The sequence below is a fragment of the Schistocerca americana genome, chromosome X, assembly GCF_021461395.2.
Source record: "Schistocerca americana isolate TAMUIC-IGC-003095 chromosome X, iqSchAmer2.1, whole genome shotgun sequence".
Lineage (NCBI taxonomy): Eukaryota > Metazoa > Arthropoda > Insecta > Orthoptera > Acrididae > Schistocerca > Schistocerca americana.
This window is the reverse complement of record NC_060130.1, coordinates 940,708,553-940,733,260: the sequence shown is the minus strand read 5'-3', so window position 1 is coordinate 940,733,260 and position 24,708 is coordinate 940,708,553. Positions and strand designations below refer to the sequence as shown.

The 24,708-nt window shown below is 37.9% G+C and overlaps 1 protein-coding gene across 2 annotated transcripts in view; it reads right to left on the bottom strand.

Annotated features, from left to right (window-relative positions):
• Positions 1–24,708, bottom strand: part of LOC124555646 (neither inactivation nor afterpotential protein G-like) — a 242,042-nt gene that overhangs the window by 193,845 nt on the left and 23,489 nt on the right. For both annotated transcript variants that reach the window (XM_047129629.1, XM_047129630.1), the window contains exons 3-4: positions 20,384–20,592; positions 1,174–1,395 (exon numbers count right to left, since the gene is read on the bottom strand). In XM_047129629.1, coding sequence (XP_046985585.1) covers positions 1,174–1,395; positions 20,384–20,592 — 431 coding nt within the window. The remainder of the gene's footprint in view (positions 1–1,173; positions 1,396–20,383; positions 20,593–24,708) is intronic.

Below are 24,708 nucleotides of genomic sequence, written 5' to 3'. Positions count from 1 at the left end.
ACTGTGTGCTATCACAAACATTATAATTCTAATAGAAGTGGAGAAAAGCCACTTAACCCCAAATATTGACTAGTGTACATAATTTTGCATAATCCATCTTTTTAAACCAGTTTTTGGTGAGTTTAGCAGGCATGATATGGGACTTCAAGAACCAGGGAACCAAGGATAATATCATGCACTCTGAGGCATTTGTGGTTTCTAGAGAATGTAAATCAAGGCAATGACACACATGCTTGCATTCTAGTCTTCAGCAAATGCCACCATATATTCAGTCCACAGCTCGTGGTCTCTGCGTAGCATTCTCGCTTCCCGAGCATGGGATCCCGGGTTTGATTCCCGGTGGGGTCAGGGATTTTCACCTGCCTCAAGATGACTGGGTGTTGTTGTGTCATCATCAGCATCATCATTCATCACTGTTACGGTCAGAGGAAGGCAACGGCAAACCACCTCCGCTAGGACCTTGCCTAGTACGGCGGTGCGGGTGTCCCACATCATCTACTATGCTCTGTCAAGGAGTATGGGACCTCATCATCATCATCGTCATCACCATATATTCAACATACAGATCTTAACCAAGAATCAGATCAACACTGTGGATGATGTTGCATATTAAATTATGGCCAAGTGATTATATTGGCAAGTAATCCATGCTGTAGTCAAAAGAGACTATGCAGTATGCACCTGTTACTATATATGACCTTTTTCTATCTGCTGATTATGCACACATGTCATTGTCTCAGTAACATGCCCTGTAATATCCAAAATGTTGCAATACAAAAGATCCATTAAACAGAGGCTAATAATTCTGCTCAATTTGAGCTCAATAACATGTCAATGTCAAGCTCTTCAATGTCAGTGAGACATACTGGCGCTCAATTTCAGGTTCATGTGTACGTTTCATTGGACAATTGTTTGATGAGTGAACTCACCACAGCATTGACCTTTCTGGTCACAGAAGATGTGGTGCAGCTGTGTCTTACATGTCTTCTATACCTGTGCAGTTTTATTCACTTGTTATTGATACCTATTTGTATATGTACACTTTCTTAGGATTCATTCTGACCACTTCAATTGTCAGAAATATTACTATATTTTAAAAAAAAATTATGTTTCTAAAATAATCATTCTCAAATCTTACAAGAATTAAAAATAATTTGAGAACTTGAGCCACACCTTTTCAGTTGTCTTGTGGCAAATGCCATTTTTAATGCCACGTGTTGTAGGCATACAGGTGCCTTCCAGCTTTTCCAGGTATGCCTGCATGCTGCTCAGGCCCCAGCCTTTTGCTCCATTTTCTTCCCAATGCTTGAAATCATTTGGATGTCCAAGAGAGTGCACCATATAATTTATTTGGCCACTTCCACCTAGACCACGACCACGCGGCCATGCTGAAACCTGTAGAGTAACAAACATTGTACTTCACTTTATATAGAAAATAAAATTCATAATCACTGTTCTAAAATAATAATCTAAATTTTTGCTTAATGCTGGAATTTGCAGAAATTTATAGCTATAAAGTTTTCAGCTGCAATGTTAACATTATAAATATATCAGACAAATATTATTTATTTCTGCCATCTAAATGAAATGAAGTAGCACTCTTCTATATTTGTTTGAAAACCTGATGTTTAAATGAATGAAAGAAAAGTTCATTTTAAGTCACAGAAACAGTAGTCAACCTGTTGAAACTGTAAATGTGAACTGAAAAGCTAGTAAAATCTCACCAATTTGATGGGGAACAGATTATTTATTGATCCCTTCAGTTTGTGATTTTTACAGCCTTCTAAAAATGTTAACACTGAGTCTTTCCTTTTACAATTCAAGGATAGCTCCACTCATGCTGTGACTGTTGGTGTCGTCATTCCATACACACAGTTGGGCTCTTAGCTTGGTGGCTTATATCTACCTGAAAGTGGCATAGAGATATCCTATCAAGTGTTCACTTTCATGGAACTGTATATTTGTTATTGAAAAGGAAGACTTACCAGGGAAGGAATCAATTATGGCCTACATAAGAACTATTCTGGCATTCCCTTAATCAAGAGGCTCGAGATGGGCTATCCAGTACTGCTTTCAATGGCATTAATAGTGGCTGTTTCTAAACTACATCTCACTTGGGTAGCTTCTCAAGTACTGTACTCATGAGGGTGAATGATCCCTACTCAAGTTTCCCATCAATGGATACTTCTTTTAAAGTATTGAGAATCAAATCTGTATCTTCCATATGGCAGTTTGATGTGGTGACCACTTAACTATGGAGATGGGTAAGTCTGAAACACATACTCCATAATTATCTGTTATTTACAACTGGATCAATTGTCATTTTGCATCTGGTCATCACCTTCTTCTTCTTAATGTTTCTTTCATCTCTGTTGTCAAACAGACAATTGCCAATGCGGCAAGGGGTCATAGAGTACTAACATTTTAGTGACTTCTGTTTGAGATGTTAATGAAAAGCATTTTCTTCCCCTGTTGGCTCAGCACAGAGTTATCAATAAAACTTCTCCACAATCTATTTTTACTTTGAATTTTTTTAAATTTACTCAAAGCTCAAAGTAGAATTTAAGTTTTATACTTGGCAACTTGACTATCCTAATTTATTTTCTAGTGGTCTCTATAAATCACTTCAAATGAAGGACACATTTGCTTCTTCTATAAATATTTAAATATTTATTTTTGTTTTCATTTGGCAAGTTTGGTTTAGTACTCCATATGCAGTACCCTCTCTTTCAGTGGCCATACACCATAAAAGATGTTGCTTTTTTCCCAAAGTACCAAAAGTATTAACTGAGTACTCAAATATTTTATTTCGCAGTCAAACAAGTCACTAATATAAGTCTGAAACTACTGCTGGAAAGATAAAATGAGGATACATCACACCATTGTAACACTTCTTTGGAGTCCAGTTTTTGTGTTAGTTTTTAGATATATCATGTTGTGGTGTTTATGTTGGCTCATTACATAACACAAATAGAAAGAGAGAAATAAGCAGACACACACCAATGAACCAAGAAAAATACATATAAAAATCATCTTGTGGAGCTGAATAACAGTGTCTGTGGACTTAATAATCACTTTCTGAATATAGCAGGTGAACTAAATAGAAACCTAGTCCCAACAGGGAATCATATAGCGCTCTTAGAAAAAAGTGTTCCGAGACTGTTACCTGAAATGCTCCTCCATGATACTGACAAGAGGGAGATTGAGTTAATAATTAAATCACTAAAGACCAAGAACTCTAATGGATATGACGGGGTATCTAGCAGAATACTGAAGTATTGTTCCACGTATATTAGCTCAGTACTTAGCCATATCTGTAACTTTTCCTTTAGCAGTGGTCGGTTTCCTGACCGATTAAAGTACTCGGTAGTGAAGCCACTTTATAAAAAGGGAGACAGGGATAATGTTGACAATTATAGACCTATTTCTATGCCATCGGTGTTTGCTAAAGTTATCGAGAGGCTTGTATATACAAGGTTACTGCAGCATTTAAATTCACATAATTTGCTGTCAAATGTACAGTTTGGTTTTAGAAATGGCTTAACAACTGAAAATGCTATATTCTCTTTTCTCTGTGAGGTTTTGGACGGATTAAATAAAAGGTTGAGAACGTTAGGTGTTTTCTTTGATTTAACGAAGGCTTTTGACTGTGTTGACCACAAAATATTACTGCAGAAGTTGGAACATTATGGAGTAAGGGGAGTAGCTTACAATTGGTTCGCCTCCTACTTTAAGAACAGAAAGCAGAAGGTAATCCTCCGCAATATTGAGAGTGGTAATGATGTTCAGTCCCAATGGGGCACTGTTAAATGGGGCGTTCCCCAAGGGTCGGTGCTGGGGCCACTGCTGTTCCTTATTTATGTAAATGACATGCCTTCTAGTATTACAGGTGATTCAAAAATATTTCTGTTTGCTGATGACACCACCTTGGTAGTGAAGGATCTTGTGTGTAATATTGAAACATTATCAAATAATGTAGTTCATGAAGTAAGTTCGTGGCTTGTGGAAAATAATTTGATGCTAAATCACAGTAAGACTCAGTTTTTACAGTTTCTAACCCACAATTAAACAAGAACTGACATTTTAATCAGACAGAATGGGCATGTTATAAGCGAGACGGAACAGTTCAAGTTCCTAGGCGTACGGATAGATAGTAAGCTGTTGTGGAAAGCCCATGTTCAGGATCTTGTTCAGAAACTAAATGCCGCTTTATTTACCATTAGAACAGTATCTGAAATAAGTGACATTTCAACACGAAAAGTAGTATACTTCGCATATTTTCATACGCTTATGTCATATGGTATTATTTTTTGGGGTAATTCTTCTGATTCGAAAAGGGTATTTTTGGCTCAAAAACGGGCTGTTCGAGCTATGTATGGTGTAAGTTCGAAAACCTCTTGTCGACCCCTATTCAATAGTCTGGGAATTTTGACATTGCCCTCACAGTATGTATTTTCTTTAATGTCGTTTGTTGTTAGCAATATTAGCTTATTCCCAAGAGTTAGCAGCTTTCACTCAGTTAATACTAGGCAGAAATCAAATCTGCATGTGGAATGCACTTCCTTGACTCTTGTGCAGAAAGGAGTGCAGTATTCTGCTGCATCCATTTTCAATAAGCTACCACAAGAACTCAAAAATCTTAGCAGTAGCCCAAACACTTTTAAGTCTAAACTGAAGAGTTTCCTCATGGCTCACTCCTTCTATTCTGTCGAGGAGCTCCTGGAAGAGATAAAAAATTAAGCAAATTCCAGTGTTACATTCTTGATTTTCTTTATTTAAACTAACGACTTGTTTCATTTTATCTGTTTCTACAATCGTGTTATAATTTCATGTATTGACTCGTTCCATGACCATGGAGACTTCTCCTAAATGTGGTCCCACGGAACAATAAATAAATAAATAAATAAAATAAAAATAAAAAGAAAGCCATTGTACAATAAAACTGCCACACAAAGAAAATTTGTCACACTTCTATTTTATATTAAGACAGTTAATTTTTTTCCTTGTAAAACCAGAAATAATACTGCTAACTATGCCTAAATAAAAATATTTCTTTATGTAAGCTGCTGCATATACATGTCTTTAGCTATGTCGCAGAGTATATTCTGTGTATTTGATTGTTATAACATCAACTGGATGTATTATATGGCCTTTTAATTGTATAAATTGGTACAAGTAACAGTAACTTCAAAAAGCCATATTCAGATATTTGTTATGAGGTGGTACTCAGAGTTCTTACTTAGCCTTGTCTCTTGAAGAAAGTGTTGGTGAATCTACTTGATGCTTTTCTCACTAGCCTCTCATAGCACAGAGGCAAGAAAAAAAGTGGCATGTTTGAATTGCATGCATCATTGTGCCATAGGACAAGTAATATCAATATAGAAAACACAGCAACCTGGGCACAACAGTGGGAAACTTGGCTCTGCCTGTCCAAAGCTGGGATAAATGGTGAGTGATGCAGGAGTAACATCTCTGAAAAAAGCCTTGGTCCAGCTGACCCAGCTGGTAGTACCTTGTAAGGGTCACTTGGCAGGGTTACAGGTGAAGATGGTCAACAGTTATGAAGGTGGAAGAGGATCATATGGCCCAACGATTGGTGAAGCAGCGGAACTATCTTCATGAAATGATCAGCAGTGTCAGGAAATAATCTGAGGAACCATAAAAAGGGAAGCTTTGTCTTAAAAGTCCTCAAGGACAGTGAGTCTAGATGAAGACACCCTTGAACCAAAATCACATGGTCCTCCAGATTGAGGAATATGGTGGCAGGCCAGTTACCTGTCATTTGTAAAAGTCTTACATTACCAAAAAGCCCAATACTTGCCTCAGAAGTTTGGATGGAAACTTGGAAAATGAAAATGGCTATGGAAAAGGAGCATGAACACAAAATGATGGCGGAAAGTGTTAGAAATTGCACAAGAATTAAACAGCCTAAAGACAGACACTGTCATGCTAATGTAAATTAACAAAAAGAGAATATGCTCAGATATGTTGAACAACTCTCTACAGGTTTTTTGTGGGATGATAAAAGAATAATGACCAAAAATAGATGTCAGAGGTGATCAATACAAAATGTAAAATAACATACTTCAAGACTGTAAATGAAAATCTCATATGAATTAAAGCATGTTAATTTGAAATTTCAGTGACGTTCTTGGGTTTGTATGCAATATTTGATAATGAACTACCTACTAACAAAGACGAGTTCTTTGAAGGGATTTACAATGAAATCACTATACTAGGAAGACTAGAGAAAATACCATCCTCAGGGATTTAAACAGTAGAGTAAGTCAAAGAACAGAAAATAAAACAGTGGAGCCATATGGAGAAGTAAATTTGAAAGATAATGGAGGAAGGCTAATAGAAATATGTCAAAGTCATTAGCTTAAAATACTTAATGGTTACCATAGATGCATAGAAATCCTCACATTTACATGTCTGCAACCCACAAGAAATCGGAAATTCGTCTTTGTCCATGTAATAAGAAAACAGATCATGAGCATGCTGATTAACAGTGTTTGGGTGTATAGAGATGTTACATGCGATTATAGTCATTACAGCAATAGACAAATTTTTTATACAGTGTAATCATTACATTAGTAAATAGTGCAGTACAGCATGCCACAGTTGTCTGCTTAAAATTCTATGTCACAGTCAATAAAGGCTTTTAATTCATAAAAGGGGTTGGTAACAAGCCATTTATTCAAATTTTCCTAAATGCACATTGTGGAAGCTCTTGTATCATCTGAGAAAAATTGTTAAATAGTTTATGGCCCACTATCTCATAGCTATTGATTGTCTTTGATAGTCTATGGTATGATGTCTGTATAGACTTATTTTTCTTTTGTTGTGACTGTGAATATTATTTCTACATTTTACTTCATGCAGATTCTTTTTTGTATAGATTAACACTTGGTGTATATGCAGGTTTATAACAGTCATTATTTTACAATCAGAGAACTAGGACTTAGAATGTGCTTTATGTTGAGAACATGTAATGACTCTGATTGCTTTCTTCTGCAGAGGTAATATGTTTTGAACATGGAATGAGTTTTCCCAGAGAATAAGTCAGTATGACATAATACTTCAAAAAAATGCAAAACAAGATGTTTTAACACAGGCTACTTGTACACATTTAATAAGACACCTTAAAAAGTAAATTACTCTGGAAAATTTAACACTAATGTACTTTATGTGTTGCTCCCAGGACAGTTTTTTTATCTAAGTATACCCCCAAGAGCTTTATATAACTGCGACCATTAAAATGACTTTTGTCCTTTAGACGAAATACCACTTTCTGTGTTTCGTTCTTGTTCAAGAGAAACCCATTTGGCCAAAACTAGTATGATGCTTGGGCAAGTGTATAGTCAACAGAATCTTTTGGCTTATTCAGATCATTGTTATAATTTAGGAACATAGAGTCATCTGTGAATAGCACCTTATTGGAGCTTATAAAAGAGGGTAGGTCACTGATCATGACTAAAAACGAAAATGGTCCTAATAAAGAAAGATCACTGCAGAAGTCCCACCATCATTTGTTTCTTGGTAGACTTTTCTGTGCCACTACACACAACTTGCAACCTGTCTACAGTTTTGGAGATTAGTTATTAATAGTTTTAGGCTGTTATCACTGATGCCACAGAAATGGAGTTTCTTAACAAGAGTGTCACATCCTACACTGCCAAATTCTTTACTCATGTCACAGATGGTGGCATGAGCAAAGCCATTCTCCTGAGACACTTTAATAACGTATTTTATTGCAGACAACACTTTATATGATAGTACATGAATACTCTCTCACAGAAACTCAATCAGAAGCTCGGTGATACAGAGAAATCTGTAGATGAAGGGTATCAAAACATTATAAGCCTTGTTCAAATGGCAGGAGAGGTAGCTCTTGGAAAAAAGTGCAGAAGTAGGAATAATGAAACAGAAACACTAGTCAGTCAAAACAGATGTACAGTCAGAAATAGTTAGCCAGTAAAACTGAGGCAGATAACAGAAATTATACGTAATTGAAGAGAATGACAAGCAAGCAGTGTCAGCTGTTAAAACAAATTGTGGGATAAAAAGTGTGCTGAGATTAATACACATTTAGGAGGAGCAAGATATATTCAGAAGTATGGAAATTTATTCAAAGAGTTAAGTCAAATAAGAACAATGAATCCAGATACAATTAACCCTGTAACGGCTCCAGACGTGTTAACGAGTGTGCCTTTGTACCTATCCCTGTGTGCTCTGAACGTATTTACGCGCGTTACCAGTCCTTCTACCTGGTACTCTGAATGTGTCTACGCATAGACACATTCAGAGTACCAGGCAGAAGAACTGGTGGTGTGCGTAAATACATTCAGAGCACACAGGGACAGGTACAAAGGCGAGCATGTTAACATGTCTAGAGCAGTTAAAGGGTTAATATGTATGAAATCATGCATAAACCACTATGAGCAGTTATTGACCAAAAACAGGGAAAAGAACAGAAAAATGCTGTCACAATTTAGCATACAACAGACAGGCATTGTATACAAAAGCAGGGTCCGTATCTTTCAAATAAATATAAAATAGTGACCTGTCACAGCTTTGCACAGGTAGCAGTAAGTATCTACAGATGGACAACATGTGTGGCACAGCAGTAACAAATTACATACATGGAACTTCATCATGAATCAGTTTATCTTTTAGTGAAAACCATATAAAACTCCTTACAGTAGTTCCTTAATTTGGTCTTCATAAACAAACAGAAAATTGCAGCAGGGGACTTTAATTTATAACATGTATAGATATATATGTTTATGTAGAGATTCCAGTCAAACTTTGGACTCTCTGGAGTTGCAGCAACTGTTTACTGTAGTGCTTTCCTGCCAGACACTGCACCTTCTGTAGCTGATCAGCTTGTAGCTCCCATCACTGCCATGAAATGTCAACTCGAACACCAATTAAATATGGAACAGGTATCAATACATATGTCACACACTGATTATTATTATTATTATTATTATTATTATTATTATTATTATTATTATCATAAATTATATACAAAACATTCCTCATGGATCAGTCTATCTGTCAGTGAAAACCATATCAGAATCCCTACAGTAGTTCCTGAGGTTAGATGTACATACAGACAGAAAAATGTGTGGGGGTTGGGGGGTGGGGATGGGGCACTTTAATTTAGTAATACATATATAGATTGCAAAAAAGTAGCATTTATTTTTTGTAAACTAAATAATGCTTACTTATAACTATAGTAGCATTACATAAAGGTATCATGCTCTATTAATACTGAGGAATTCAGTAAGGAGAATAGGGATTGTTGGACAGATAAACTGAACTGATTGGACTACTTGACAAAAATTTATTTATATGTTTGTTTACATTTTTGCATGAAGGCCATCAAGCTGATGACTTTTGCAAATGTCATACATAGGTTTAGTAGATTAATATAGATAACACTTACATGCAGTAGTGATACATACATTCATCCTAATATTCTAATTATATTGTGTTGCACAACAGAGGGCACCTAGATTAGAATTCAATGAGTGGATATAAACATTTATTTACTAAGAAGGCTTTTAACTCCCTGCAGAACAGCTTTTGTTCACAAGTTTTCAAAGTATGTGGCAGCTTGTTGAACCATATCTGCCCATTAACATAAGGGCTATTGTCTCTTATTTTTAATTTTGTCCTCTGAAAGAAGTTGCCCTTACTTCTAGTATCATAATTATGTGTATCACTGCACTTATTTACTTCGTTTTTACTATTCAGAGGAAATATAATAAGTTTATACAAATACGAGGAATTTTCTGTTAAAAACCTATGTTGGCCAAAAGTTTCATGACAGGACTCTGGAGTTTAGTCCACACATTAACCTAATGGCTCTTTTCTGTGATAGTAATATTCTATTCAGCTGCAGGTCTGCCATACAACCCTACAGTTTAATACTGTAATTAAGAAATGGATAAACTGTTTCATAGTAAACAATTTTTAGCATTTTAATTGGGACTATTTTTTCCAGCTGACTTATCAGTTACAAGCTAGTGCTGATTTTCTCACATACAGAAGTAATGTGGTTTACCCAATGAAGATTTTTGTCTAGATGGGCACCAAGAAATTTAATGTTATCCCTTTCTGCTGATGGAATACCACAAATATTTTTTATTTCAGCCTTGAGAACCAGTTATCTTAAATGTTAGTGTCTGGGATTTACTGATGTTGGTGTATACACCCTGGTGTAGAAAATATATGGTTATTTCAATCATACCCTTAGTTGCACCTGAGTGTAATGTGCCAAGGTATTTTTTATAAAATAAGAGTGAGGTGTTGTCAGCATAGCTTACTACATGTGACTTGAAAGTTGTGTCATGTAATTGGCATAAACCAAGAAGAGAAAGAGACCAAGGATCAAACCCAACAGTATTGTATCTCTAGAAGACTGGAAATGTATTATTATCTATTTTACATGAAAGTTTAGTACACTGTTCTTGACTTGTCAAGTATGTGGTGAGTAATCATGCAGATGAGTCCTTGATGTTGTAAGCCTTCAATTTCTTAATGAGTAACTCATGGTTGACTGTGTCAAAGGCTTTGGAAAGATCTAAGAATACGCCTGCTGTCTTCATACCTGGGTCTAGGAGGGTGTACACATTATGGAGAAATTCAGCAACTGCAGTAGTTGTGCACTGATCTTGTTGTTTCTCTGTTAACAATTTGTTTTTGTAAAATAAGCAGAGAGCTAAGAAACACCTTAATAAAGGTAGGGATCAATGATATTGGGTGATAGTTTGAAACCTCTTTTGTATTCCCCTTCTTATTCACTGGCTTAACAATGCTTATTTTTAGACTACTAGGATAAGTGCATTCTTGAACACTACAGTTTATGAGATACATTAGTGGTTTGACTCTTTCTTTTATATATTTTTTAAATGTTACACTTGACATACCATCCCATGCTATCAAATTGTCATGATCCATATCAAGTGCTTACTTGGACTTTGTGTATAGCAAGAACCTTACTGTTTTCATGTCACCTCTCACTACTGACATTTGCTGTAATCAAAGTTAAATATTGTCAATTGCTTTCTAGGAATAAAACTACTAATGTTATTTGTTTGAATTGTTGTATAGCATTCTGAGAATGCTACATCCCTTAGGCAGCCTATTAGCGATGAGTGGGCAAGACCACACGACTGACGACAAGGTGTTAGAAATAATCCCCATGCCTGATGGCCACTGACTTTTTTGTGTCTACTGTGCCGGCGCGTTAATTCTCTCTAGTCTTTGCTTTTCAGGGGCACTCATTTTGCTTTCACAGTTTCTTGTCGTTTTTGCTAATCAGTGTTTTCAGGTGGGCGTTGCTGACAATTTCTTTGATTTTATCATTGTTCATAATTCTTGCCTTGTATATTTTTTTTCATTTGTGTCTTCCAATACGACCCCCCGTCACACCTCCTGCTCAGGTGCCACAGCTGCAAGTGTTAGATGCAATACAGCTAATGCAGCTGTTTCAGTTTCAGACAAACCAGATTTCTATCCTGCTCAACACAGTGCAGCAGCTGCTCACCAAAACTGCACACCTGACAGAACAAGCACCACGTACTACAGCTGCTATGCCACCTTTTCAGCAGTTTTGTGACAAAGAAGAGGAATGGCTCAAGTGGTTACAACAGTATGAGACACATGTACTTGCCCACAATGTCCCAGATACTGTAAATCTTCCATATCTTTTATCCATGGTAGGAAGTGCAGTGTTGAGATTAATTTGAAAACTCTTACCTTATGCCACTCCAAGTGAACTTGCTTCCAATCAAGTAGAAAAGGCCCTAACAAACTATTACGACCAACAAGTGAATGTGGTAGCAGCTAGGTTTCAGTTCTTTAATTGCAAAAAATGGTCAGTACAAATGTATCACAGATTTGCAAGGTATGAAAAGGAAATGCAAATTCAAATGTGCTTGCGGTGCTTTATATTCAAATATTATGTTGCGTGATTCGATCATGTACAATGTATCTGATGTCAAAATCAGAGAACAAATTTTGAAACAGTCTGATCCATCAGTTCAGCAGATAGAGCATATGCTTGATTGGTACAAATTTGGTGCCTTGTTGGCTGATCCATTTGAGCAGCCAGCTATTTGTCGGGTTGGGTATCTTAGTTGCGATCACCCCATTCCCCACCGGCGGCTTGTGCTAGGCAAGCCAAGTAAACAACCTTCCATGCTGCATATGCAGTTCGCTAAACAGGCAGCTACACAGGCAAACAGAATTAAGTCTTGCCCTCACTGTTATACATGGCACAAACGCCAAGACTGCCCCTCCCGACAAGCTCAGTGATATGCTTATAGTAGCAAAGGACATGCGCAATCTGTGTGTTTGCAATGGAACAAATATCAGAATTTGGCCCGCTCACAAAAATCTAGTCACAAGGCTCATGTCATTAATGTAGTATATTCCAAGTTTGCTGCTAGCAAGCATGTGGTTTCTACAGTAATATGTCAGTCAAACAAACTTGTTGTTCATTTACTTATTTTGTGGGAAACGTGAAATTTTCATTGAACACGGGTTCCACTCTAACATTACTAAATTGTCACACATATTAACTGTTAGGCTCCCCACACCTGTCTGAGACTATCATGCAACTGACGGCTTGTAATGGACAAGACATTGCCATCTGCGGAACATGTACTTTGCCTGTCATGTACCACTTGCATACACAAACAGTGACTTTTACAGTGCTACATTCACATGATTGTAAGAACATATTTGGTCTTGATTCTTTTGATTTGTTTGGCTTTAACATTCAGGACAATGTGCTGTCAGCGTCTGCATTCAGTGCAAAAGATAGTGTAACTAGCGTGCTAAAATAAATCCCAGAGCTCTTTTCTGAAGGTTTAAGCAAAGCTAACAATATTGTTGCACATATTACACTGAAAGACAATGCTCAGCCTAAATTTTGCTGAGCCAGAACTGTTCCCATTGCATTACAGGACAAAGTCACTGCTGAACTTAAGGAATTGCAAGATAACGGAGTTATTGCACCTGTATCAGCTAGTCAATGGGTGAGTCCACTGGTTTTGGCCCCAAAACCTTCAGGTCACATTTGCCTCTGTGTTGACATTAAGTCTACAGTCAACCCACAAACTCTAATTGATACTTATCCATTGCCACACCCAGAGGATCTAATGAACAAATTAGGTGCTGAATGCTACTTTTCAAAAATTGATTTGGGTGACACGTATCTTCAAATACCACTCAATGAAGAATCTCAAAAAGTATCTGTAGTACATAATTACTCATTTTGGATTGTTTAAATATTTGTGTTTGCCTTTTGGCAGTTCTTCTGCACCTGCCATTTTTCATCAGTATTTGGAACAGCTGACTGCACAAGTGCCAAAGTGTTTGAACTATTTGGATGATATTGTCGTAGCAGTTCGTACACCTGAAGAACATATTGCAAATTAGTGTGCTTTGTTTTGTGTGTTTTCTAATGCAAGACTGAAGTGTAGACTGGACAAGTATGATTATTTAAACCTCAGGTGCAGTATCTTGGTCATGTTATAAACAGCCAAGGTGTACTTCCTCTGCAGTCGCATTTGTTAGCCATACGCGATTTGCCAGTTCCTCACAATGTCACAGAATTGCAGTCAGTTTTAGGGAAAATGAATTATTATATTCACTTCATACCAAGTGCTGCACAAATTGCAGCTCCATTGCATTGTTTGCAATGCAACAATGTCCCCTTTCCTTGGACAGATGAGTGCAAAGTAGCTTTCCTAAAACTTAAAGACACTTTGCTCAGTGATCAATGTTTAGTTCATTTTGATCTTGAAAAACCAGTTGTATTGCAAGTTGATGCTTCCTCTTAAGGAATCAGTGCTGTGCTTTTGCACAGAATTGGTGATAAAGAGAGACCTTTGCTTTCGCATCAAAAGTATTGTCCAAACCTCAGTGTAACAACTCACAAATTGAAAAAGAGGTTTTGCCTAATGTGTATGATGGCACCAAATTTCACCACTATTTTTTTGGCAGGAAATTCTACTTAGTAACAGATCACAAGCCTTTGCAGTCCTTGTATCATCTGATGAAACTGGTTCCTGTATGAACTGCCCAAAAATTGCAAAGATGGGCTTTGTTGTTGTCTCAATACCAGTAGGAGATTGCATATCATCCAACAGCTCAACATGGTAATATAGACACGCTTTCACATCTTCCAATTGGCCCTGACACAGACTTTTATGCTTCTGCTACATCTTGTTGTCACATTGATGCTCAGGATTCTGAATTGCTTCAGTCTTTCCTGATGAACTATAGAAAAATTGCACAGGCTGCAGAAGCTGACCCAGATTTTAACATTTTACTCAAATACATTTGCACATCTTGGCCTCACTCATTGAATAGCATAAAGAACTCTGTAGTGTTCCATTACTTTGCATGCTGGCATAGCCATGCTTGCACATTGGCACAGCCATGCTGTACAGAAAGGTGTAATTCTTGTTCACAATGACAGTGGACAGTCATGCATGTTGATCCCTACAGCTTTGCAAAAAGAAGTGTTGCATTTACTTCACCAAGGACACTGGAGGATTGTTGAAATGAAACAGTTAGTACATTGACACTGTACTTGGCGGGTTATGGGTGCCCAAATAGAACAGACAACGTCACAGCATCACGTATGTGTGGAAAATCAGTCGACGCTGCCACAAAAAGTCACTACTTGGCCTAAGTTGCAATTGCCATAGCAACGTGTGCATGTAGACCTCACAGGAAATTTTTGGAACACCCATTGGTTGGTTGTGGTTGACTCACATAGCGAGTTTCCTTTTGTTGTGACCATGCACTTGACAATGTAAGGTAGCACGATTCAGGTGTTGTCTTTGATTTTTTGCCTAGAAAGTTTACCTGAAGTAATAGTGTTAGACAATGGCCCTCAGTTCACATCAAATGAATTTGAAACGTTTTGTGAATGCAATGGTATACTGCATCTAACTAGTGCACCATTCAATCCACCGTCAACTATTTCTCACCTCATATCGATCGAACCCATGAGACGGACCATTGCCGGTGGAAATGCTTTGTGGCTGCCACCATTGCACACTGCTCCACCCTCCTCAGCATCCGGCACCAAAAGAAGGCTGCAATTAACACTTTGCACCACATGACATTGTCTATTATAGGGTTTTTAGCGGCAACAGACAGTGGGCGCGAGGCGAGATTGTCTGTAGACTTGGTGCTTGCATGTTTCTTCTTTCAGGTCCAGATAGTTTGCAGTGCCACCATCAAAATCAAATATCCCTCTGTCACATATACGTGATCTTCAAATCTCTCTTCCCCCAGATTCATGGATTCAGGGGACAGCGAGGCCACGACACCATCGGATGACCCCATGGAGACGGAGCCTTCACCTCCTCTGCCTCCTCTCATCCTACCGATGAAGCTGGACCCATCCATGCTGCACCAGTTGCTGCCTTCTTCCTCTATTTCATGGCAGCAGGAGGTGGACATGTACCCTACTGGTCATTTTTCGGGGGACGTTTCCACCAGAGCACAGGCAAGATGGTGGGGTATGGCCGGAAGCTCGATTTTGCTTGCGACCACAGCTTCCAGCCCATCAAGGCGCAAACACTCCTGCATTCCCCTCCATGGTCGCACTCCATACACAACAATGGTCCATCACTTTGGAGGGGAGGAATGTTCTAGCGTCACCACAAGTGATGGAATGAAGATGCGGAATGCATGAACAGAGAAGACAGTGTGCAGGGAGGAGACCCCCAAGAGGGATCATTGCCGACAAAATTTTATTTAAATAAATTTTCAATGCATAATGTTCGGCCGTAGCCGGCTTGGGCATACTGTGGTGGAAGGTGCTGGCCGGAAGACCATGGTCGGCACATTCCTGCCACGTGCTCCTCGGTCAGACTCAAGTCCCACGGGTTGGTTGCGCTGACGGGGGCACGCTACTAGCAAGGCGCGTTGGCGGAATCAATCCTCCAATCAGAGACTAATCGTGTGATCACGTGGGGACGCGGCCGGGAGCGGCGAGGGCGGCTTGGAAACAGCTCCGCGCTCTCTTAGCTTCTGACCTCGGCCCCGAGTAGTCGCTCCTCTAGCCTCTGCCTCTCTGATGAGCAGACGGCAACCCCTCTTGGGGCTGCTCAGCCCTACGTAGGCACCACTGTACCATCATTACAAGAATAAACTGGGTCCATTCCACTCAATTAATTTTCATTTTACAACGCCCTCCGCTCCTGACTTCTATCCTGACGAACAACAGTGAGGAAATGGCTAATGGTGCACGGAACTGGACCATATCGTGCCAAGAGTGACACCTGGAAGAAGTGAATATAAACACCACTCCTGCTAGCCTCGACTGTTCAGATTGGGCCAGTCTGCAATGAAAATTAGTGATATGCTATCAGATTGTCGTGATCCATATTAAGTGCTTACTTGGACTTTGTGTATAGCAAGAACAAGTTTAAACGCAGCCAAAACCTCTCAGACAAACAGAAGCTAAACGATGTCAAAGTTAGCGTAAGGAGGGCTATGCGTGAAGCGTTCATTGAATTCGAAAGTGAAATTCTATGTACCGACTTGACAGAAAATCCTAGGAAGTTCGGGTCTTACGTTAAATCAGTAAGTGGCTTGAAACAGCATATCCAGACACTACGGGATGATGATGGCATTGAAACAGAGGATGACACGCGTAAAGCTGAAATACTAAACACCTTTTTCCAAAGCTGTTTCACAGAGGAAGACCGCACTGCAGTTCCTTCTCTAAATCCTCGCACAAACGAAAAAATGGCTGACATCGAAATAAGTGTCCAAGGAATAGAAAAGCAACTGGAATCACTCAACAGAGGAAAGTCCACTGGACCTGATGGGATACCAATTCGATTCTACACAGAGTACGCGAAAGAACTTGCCCCCCTTCTAACAGCCATGTACCGCAAGTCTCTAGAGGAACGGAGGGTTCCAAATGATTGGAAAAGAGCACAGATAGTCCCAGTCTTCAAGAAGGGTCGTCGAGCAGATGCGCAAAACTATAGACCTATATCTCTTACGTCGATCTCTTGTAGAATTTTTAGAACATGTTTTTTGCTCGCGTATCATGTCATTTCTGGAAACCCAGAATCTACTATGTAGGAATCAACATGGATTCCGGAAACAGCGATCGTGTGAGACCCAACTCGCCTTATTTGTTCATGAGACCCAGAAAATATTAGATAAAGGCTCCCAGGTAGATGCTATTTTTCTTGACTTCCGGAAGGCGTTCGATACAGTTCCACACTGTCGCCTGATAAACAAAGTAAGAGCCTACGGAATATCAGACCAGCTGTGTGGCTGGATTGAAGAGTTTTTAGCAAACAGAACACAGCATGTTGTTATCACTGGAGAGACGTCTACAGACGTTAAAGTAACCTCTGGCGTGCCACAGGGGAGTGTTATGGGACCATTGCTTTTCACAATATATATAAATGACTTAGTAGATAGTGTCAGAAGTTCCATGCGGCTTTTCGCGGATGATGCTGTAGTATACAGAGAAGTTGCAGCATTAGAAAATTGTAGCGAAATGCAGGAAGATCTGCAGCGGATAGGCACTTGGTGCAGGGAGTGGCAACTGACCCTTAACATAGACAAATGTAATGTATTGCGAATACATAGAAAGAAGGATCCTTTATTGTATGATTATATGATAGCGGAACAAACACTGGTAGCAGTTACTTCTGTAAAATATCTGGGAGTATGCGTGCGGAACGATTTGAAATGGAATGATCATATAAAATTAATTGTTGGTAAGGCGGGTACCAGGTTGAGATTCATTGGGAGAGTGCTTAGAAAATGTAGTCCATCAAGAAAGATGGTGGCTTACAAAACACTCGTTCGACCTATACTTGAGTATTGCTCATCAGTGTGGGATCCGTACCAGATCGGTCTGACGGAGGAGATAGAGAAGATCCAAAGAAGAGCGGCGCGTTTCGTCACAGGGTTATTTGGTAACCATGATAGCGTTACGGAGATGTTTAATAAACTCAAGTGGCAGACTCTGCAAGAGAGGCGCTCTGCATCGCGGTGTAGCTTGCTCGCCAGGTTTCGAGAGGGTGCGTTTCTGGATGAGGTATCGAATATATTGCTTCCCCCTACTTATACCTCCCGAGGAGATCACGAATGTAAAATTAGAGAGATTAGAGCGCGCACGGAGGCTTTCAGACAGTCGTTCTTCCCGCGAACCATACGCGACTGGAACAGGAAAGGGAGGTAATGACAGTGGCACGTAAAGTGCCCTCCACCACACACCGTTGGGTGGCTTGCGGAGTATCAATGTAGATGTAGATGTAGATGTAGAACCTTACTGTTTTCGTGTTGCCTGTTGCTAGTGACATTTGCTGTAATCAAAGTTAAGTATTGTCAGTTGCTTTCCAGAAATAAAATTACTAATGCTATTTGATGGAATTGTTGTATAGTATTCCAAGAACACTGCATCCCTTAGGCACCCTATTAGTGATACGAGTGATGAGTGGACAAGACCCCACAGATCCTTCCACATGGTAGATTCTATCCCACTTTCAAAGAGTTGATATTACTATTGCTCATAACTCACTTCTTTTTAAAAGTTTTTGGTATTATTTTAGAAACTATTTTTCTATATTCTATCTGCTGTGTAAGGTGGTTTGAGTGATGAAAGTCTATGTTACTATACTTAACAGAGCCTTCAGCAGGTTTGTTAATGATTGCATAACCTGTCCTGGTAGAACTAGAATCTGAGACCATGGTATCCATGGTAACTATATTTCTAAGACAGTATGAAGTTAATACATCTACAAGTTCATGTTAGCTATGTTGTTGGAGTTTGTATCAATGTTAAGGTCTCCAACTGTAGTAAGGTTATTGGGACCGCTTTGCCTAATTATGATATTGAAACTATTGGGAAAATCAATTACATCTGCACAAGGTGGTCTGTATATTCCTATTAGCTTTTGTTTTACTACGTTCACTCCATGCCCTTTTAGTTGAATTGCAATACCACTTACTTCTAATATCCAATCTTCACCATATTGCCCAATAAATTTATGTTTCTTAGACAGAATATGTTCGCTCACAAAGATTGCCACACCTCCCACCTTATGCTGTTTCCTACAATAACTGTTCACCATTACATAACTATCTAGTTTATAATAGTTAATTTCATTACATTTTAGGTCATGTTCAATTAATACTAACATTTGTGGCAGATGCTCCTTTACAAATACCTGTAATATACTGAGTTTCTTCCTAAGGTACTGCACATTCAGATGTATCATGCTAAGTGCTGCCTGGGTTTCTCCTCTGTTTATGCATCTGTGGATGTTGATAATGGAACCAAGATTATCTTTGCTGTTGTACTTATCTTATACATGTGTAATTACAGAGTTCACAGGGTTCACTTATACCTAGTTTGCCTGATTAATCACTGCTGCAATGCATATTTTCTCTAAACAAGCTTCAGGAAAATAACCTAGTGCTATTGCTTCCTTATCATTGGTGAATGGGGGACAGAGAACTTTTATTTCATTCACTAATTTTCATTTTCCCTTCCTGTTCATGTGTAGTCCATGCTGGGTGTGTTCATCTCAGTTCGTTTTGCTAACAGCTATTAATTTTACATAGTTTTTGTGCACTGAATTGTGAGTTTCTATTTACCTATTAACACAAAACCACTTTGAAAGGTCATATCATACTACTACATTTGCTAGAATAACATTGGTGTGGTGTATTTGTGGTAATAAATTTCTGTAACTTCTCAGTGCTGATTTGCTTTTATTTCTGTATACATCACTGGCACCGCCTATAATCACAAAGCAGTTGTCTTTGTTGCATTTGTTTGTTTCTATGGTTATGTTGTCTACCACAGAATGAAATGCAGATCCAGGTCTGAGTTTAGCAAATGCTGAATAACCTAAGTTCATATTCTCACGAAGGGAAACAGAGAGGCTTTTTCTGTGGCTATAAGCATAAATTAGGAGTTTTTACATTTTTCGTTTGTTTTTCTTGGCGTTTAAACATTTATGTTTAGAGCTTCATTGGATGTCTTGTTGTGTGTTGTTTTGCCTGTGCTAGTAGTTGCGTCACAGTCTCAATCTTGGGCTGGGTTCTTGGACAGTACAGGAGAAGTTGTGAGACTTGCATTTTCTGCTTGCTTGTGCATTTTCTTCAATAAATCCTGTTTCTGTTGTGATGAATGGATGCTGTTAGCTTCACTCTCATTGGAATTATTGGTGCAAAATTTTCCTTACACATTATTCTTTTCAAGTGAAGGGCTGACTACAGATAACAATGGTTCTATTTAACCTAGGCCACAAAATTCGTTACTTTTCATTATTCATATGAATAAAATGAGCTTCAGATAGCATACCTGGTCTTTGAGACCCCAGGATGAATGTTTCTGTGGTAGAGTACGATAGGCCCAGTCGCTTTCAGACTGGGATCCCTGAAGTAAAGGAGCTGCAAGTGGTACTGATGAAAGCCAGTTTGGTACACCACCTGCCTCTATGAGTAGGACTGAAGCATGTGACTCAGAGCTCAGACGTGAAGCTAGCACACAACCCGTTGTTCCTGCACCCACTGCAGTGACACAAAAGAGTGTGCATATCATACATTAATACACCAATTACCTCTCTCTCTCTCTCTCTCTCTCTCTCTCTCTCTCTCTCTCTCTATAGCAACCGGAAAAAGATAATTAACAGGTGTGATCAAATAACCCTGCACTAGGAAATTAGAGTTCTGTCTAATTGAAAGGACAAACTGCAGTCAAAAGCTAATACTAGTACTGTAAGGTCCTGGATTGTGGTATCAGTAAAGTAAAATATATTTACTACGCATGTTAAACAAAACACCCAAAGAATAAAACAAAAATGACCTGCAGCATTACATCATGTGAGAAAAACTGTTGTTTTTTTAAGTGAATTTATGGTCTATTTTATAATATATTGGTCTTAAACTAGAAAAATAATACTAACACTTGAAAATCACATTACAGACCATGCAAAAACTCACATTCCAAGTCAATCAGAATTGAATGACTTAATACACTATCTAGGATTAACCAGTTAAAATGCAGAGATGTTAATTCCAAGATTGTTTGTCAGATGAAAACAGCAAGATACTTAAATTCAAATGGAATCACATATTACTTCAGTACTTCATGTTCATGTATTAATTGTGATATTGCCATTGCTTTGGTAGTGAGGTTTACATAAAATCAAAACAATTGACAACTTTTCATCAACAGTTCTTGTAGGTGTTCATTCAAGAGAATTAAAAAAGTATTATCAGAGGATGTAAAACCTTCTTTGGATACTAAATTATGTGAAACAACAGTAATATGTTATACACTGAACGTGCCAGGTACGATAGTTACCCAGGTTTCCTTTTCTTACAGGAAAGTTGTGGTTAGTCATTAAAGTGTGAATTTTAACCAGTTGAGGGTCATCTTCTCAGCTGTGTATAGACAACTAGGGCTCATTACACATTTCACCTAAGCACTTTATATTTCTTTTGTAGGACAAAATTAGCTTCACAACAGCAACTAAGGTAAATATCAAAAGAGAAATTTTCATTGAACCTCACGTGAAGAAGCTGATACACAATGTAGAAGTGTTTCATAGATTCTTAAAAAGAAAATGCAGAGTACAGAATTACCAACAAGTGGTTATGTTTTTCTTGACCTTTTCCATTACATTATATGGGGAATTTTGATATGTGCAGCTCCTAAGTAACCATTTTCAAATGCTTCATTGTTTTTTTCAATTCAAATCTTTTTGTCTTCTGGTAAACCCTTTCTACATGAGTTTTTTAGTTTATTTCCAACAGCTGTGTTTGACATTAAGTTCTCACTGGAGTGGCCTGAAGACTACAGGGTACCTACAACATCACAATTTTTCCCAGAAAGCGACAGTTCCACAGCTTTATCATTTGTTTATTTTTTTTTTTTTTTTTTTATCACTGCTGGTTTCATGGTCATTGCCTCATTCTCAAATGTTCCTGTGTAAAAACAATACACAATATACAAATTTTGGCGATTACGTTAAAAGATCTACACTGTCATTAATTTATATGATACATAATAGTACTTTTTTTGATTCAAAGCATAAAATACCGTGTAGGTTACAGATAGCTAAGTAACACATTAAGCAAATAACTATACTTTTCTTAAGAATAAAACTGGTATGATGAACTTGAAGGAATAAGGGTAATAAGCCATATTATCTAAATAAAATGTTGAATCAAAATATGTTGTTACGAGTAGCGCTTATCTCATAGACATCTGTTTGATACAACTGTAAAAACCAGAGACTAAATCTTCTATCCAATAAGGAGAGGCCATGATATTGGGATCACAGATTTACTTCAGAGTTTGTACAGCTTTAGTAGGCCATTAAAGCAACATAATGTGCAAGTAGTAAGGTGCACTACACTGTAAATTTGGTGAAAATCATGAGAGAAGTCTTATATGTCTATTAAGTGGCTTATGTATCTGTGAGTAGGTGCCAGATGTTAGAGTTCATGGTAGCCAAATGATCAGCGTTCAAGCTTCTTAACATGAACGTGTACGAAGTGACAGTTCGACTCCCGCTCAAATTTACTTTTTAATCTGTACTATCAGAAGAAAGGAAAATGTTTCAAAATGTCAACAGGGTGTGTTTTCCCTTAAAAATTCTGAAAACTCCCTGTAAATGTGGGATAACTGCATTCATTCAATGTAGTAGATCCTGTTTCAATTTATGTTTTCCATATCTGTATGACAAATACCATCTTGCAACCTGTGATGTCAAGAGCACATCCAACAAGTAATTATACATTACTCTTGTGGTCTTGCACATTGTGACATACTATATTACTGAATTACATCATTTGCAACATTATTTATTGATGTTTAGATTAGGTTAGATTAGAATCAGTTTTCGTTACACAGACCCAAAAAATGAGATGATGCTCATAAGTGTGGAACATGTCAGAATGTATAACATAAAAACAAAAAACATTTGAATATAATACTTTCTACCCTGATCATTTGTCAGGAGATTATCAAACTAGATGAATAAAATACAGTAAACTGGAACAGCTAATATTTACAGAATTAATACGCCATCAGAATGAAACATTGTTATGCACTATTAATAAATTTATCACACACAAAATACCTAATCTTGCCTGTTGTGACAAAGTGTTATCAAAACTGAAATCTAACAAACATTTTTACTTAAGCTGGCTTAACACTCTCTGTTAAGATATTCATCTATAGAGTAGGAGCAGTTGCCTATCAAAAAGTCTTTCAAACTGGTTGCTGGCAATCTATTGAAAATGTGTGTTCCTGAATATTGGACCCCTTTTTGGACCAAGGTAAGTGATTTTAGGCCTTTATGTAGATTGTTCTAATTCCTAGTATTGATACTATGTATTGAGCTATTGATTGGAAATAAAGACGTATTACTTGCAACAAATTTCATTCAGGAATAAATATACTGAGAAGCAGTGGTTAGAATACAAAGTTCCTTGAACAGGTTTCTACATGGTGTTCTTGAATTTACACCACAAATGATTCTTATTACACACTTTTGCACGCTAAAAACTTTTGCTCGGTTTGATGAGTTACCCCAGGATATGATCCCGTATGACATAATGGAATGAAAGTAAGCAAGCATGTAAATTTTTTTTTATATCTCCCACATCTGACATCATTCTCACTGCAAATACAGACTTATTTAGGTGCTTAAGCAATTCTGTGGTATGCCCTTCCCAAGTGAATTCATTATTGAGATGTAATCCCAGAAATTTAACACTGTCAACCTCTTCAATCTGCATGTCTTCATATGTTATACACATGCTGAAAATTTAATTTGGAGCCATTTCTAAATCTACACTTGATTTGCTACTTATTGCAATGTTTGTATCATCTGCAAACAAAACAAACTTAGCATCTTGCAGTGTAACAGACGAGAGGACATTAATGTACAAAAGGGAAAAGGAATGGACCCAAGATGGACCCTTGAGGAACACCACATGTAATTAACTCCCAGTCAGATGAAAACTGATTGCTTACTGCACAGGTATTTCGCAATCACACCCTTTGTTTCCCATTAGTTAGTTAAGGCTCAAACCATTTCGCAGCACTGCCAGTGACACTGTAATATTTTGATTTACTTAAGAGAATGGCATGGTTCACACAGTCAAAGGCTTTTCATAGGTCACTAAAAATGCCAGTAGCCTCTAATTTATTATCTAATGAATTAAGTACATTCTCACTGTACATTTAAATAGCTTTCTCTATATCAGAAACCCTAAGAAATCCAAACTGTGACTTTGACAATATGTAATTTACAGTCAGATACTTAAGGAGATACTTGAACACAACCTTTTCAAATATTTTTGAGAAAGCCAGCAAAAGTGAAATTGGTCAACAGTTTGATGGCATCTCTTTATCCCACTTCTTCTAAAGAGGCTTAACTTCAGCATATTTTAGCCAGTCTGGAAATGTTCCACTGATGAGAGATTGCTTACACAAATAACTTAAGATAGAGCACAGTTCTCATGAGCACTCTTTGGTTAACGTTGCTGATATGTTATCATACTCACTAGAATACTTAGATTTGAAGGATTTTATGAAGGAAGCTATTTCTTTGGGACATGTGTCATTTCCAGTTTATTTAAGTTATTTTTCAAGACTGGTCTTAGATATTC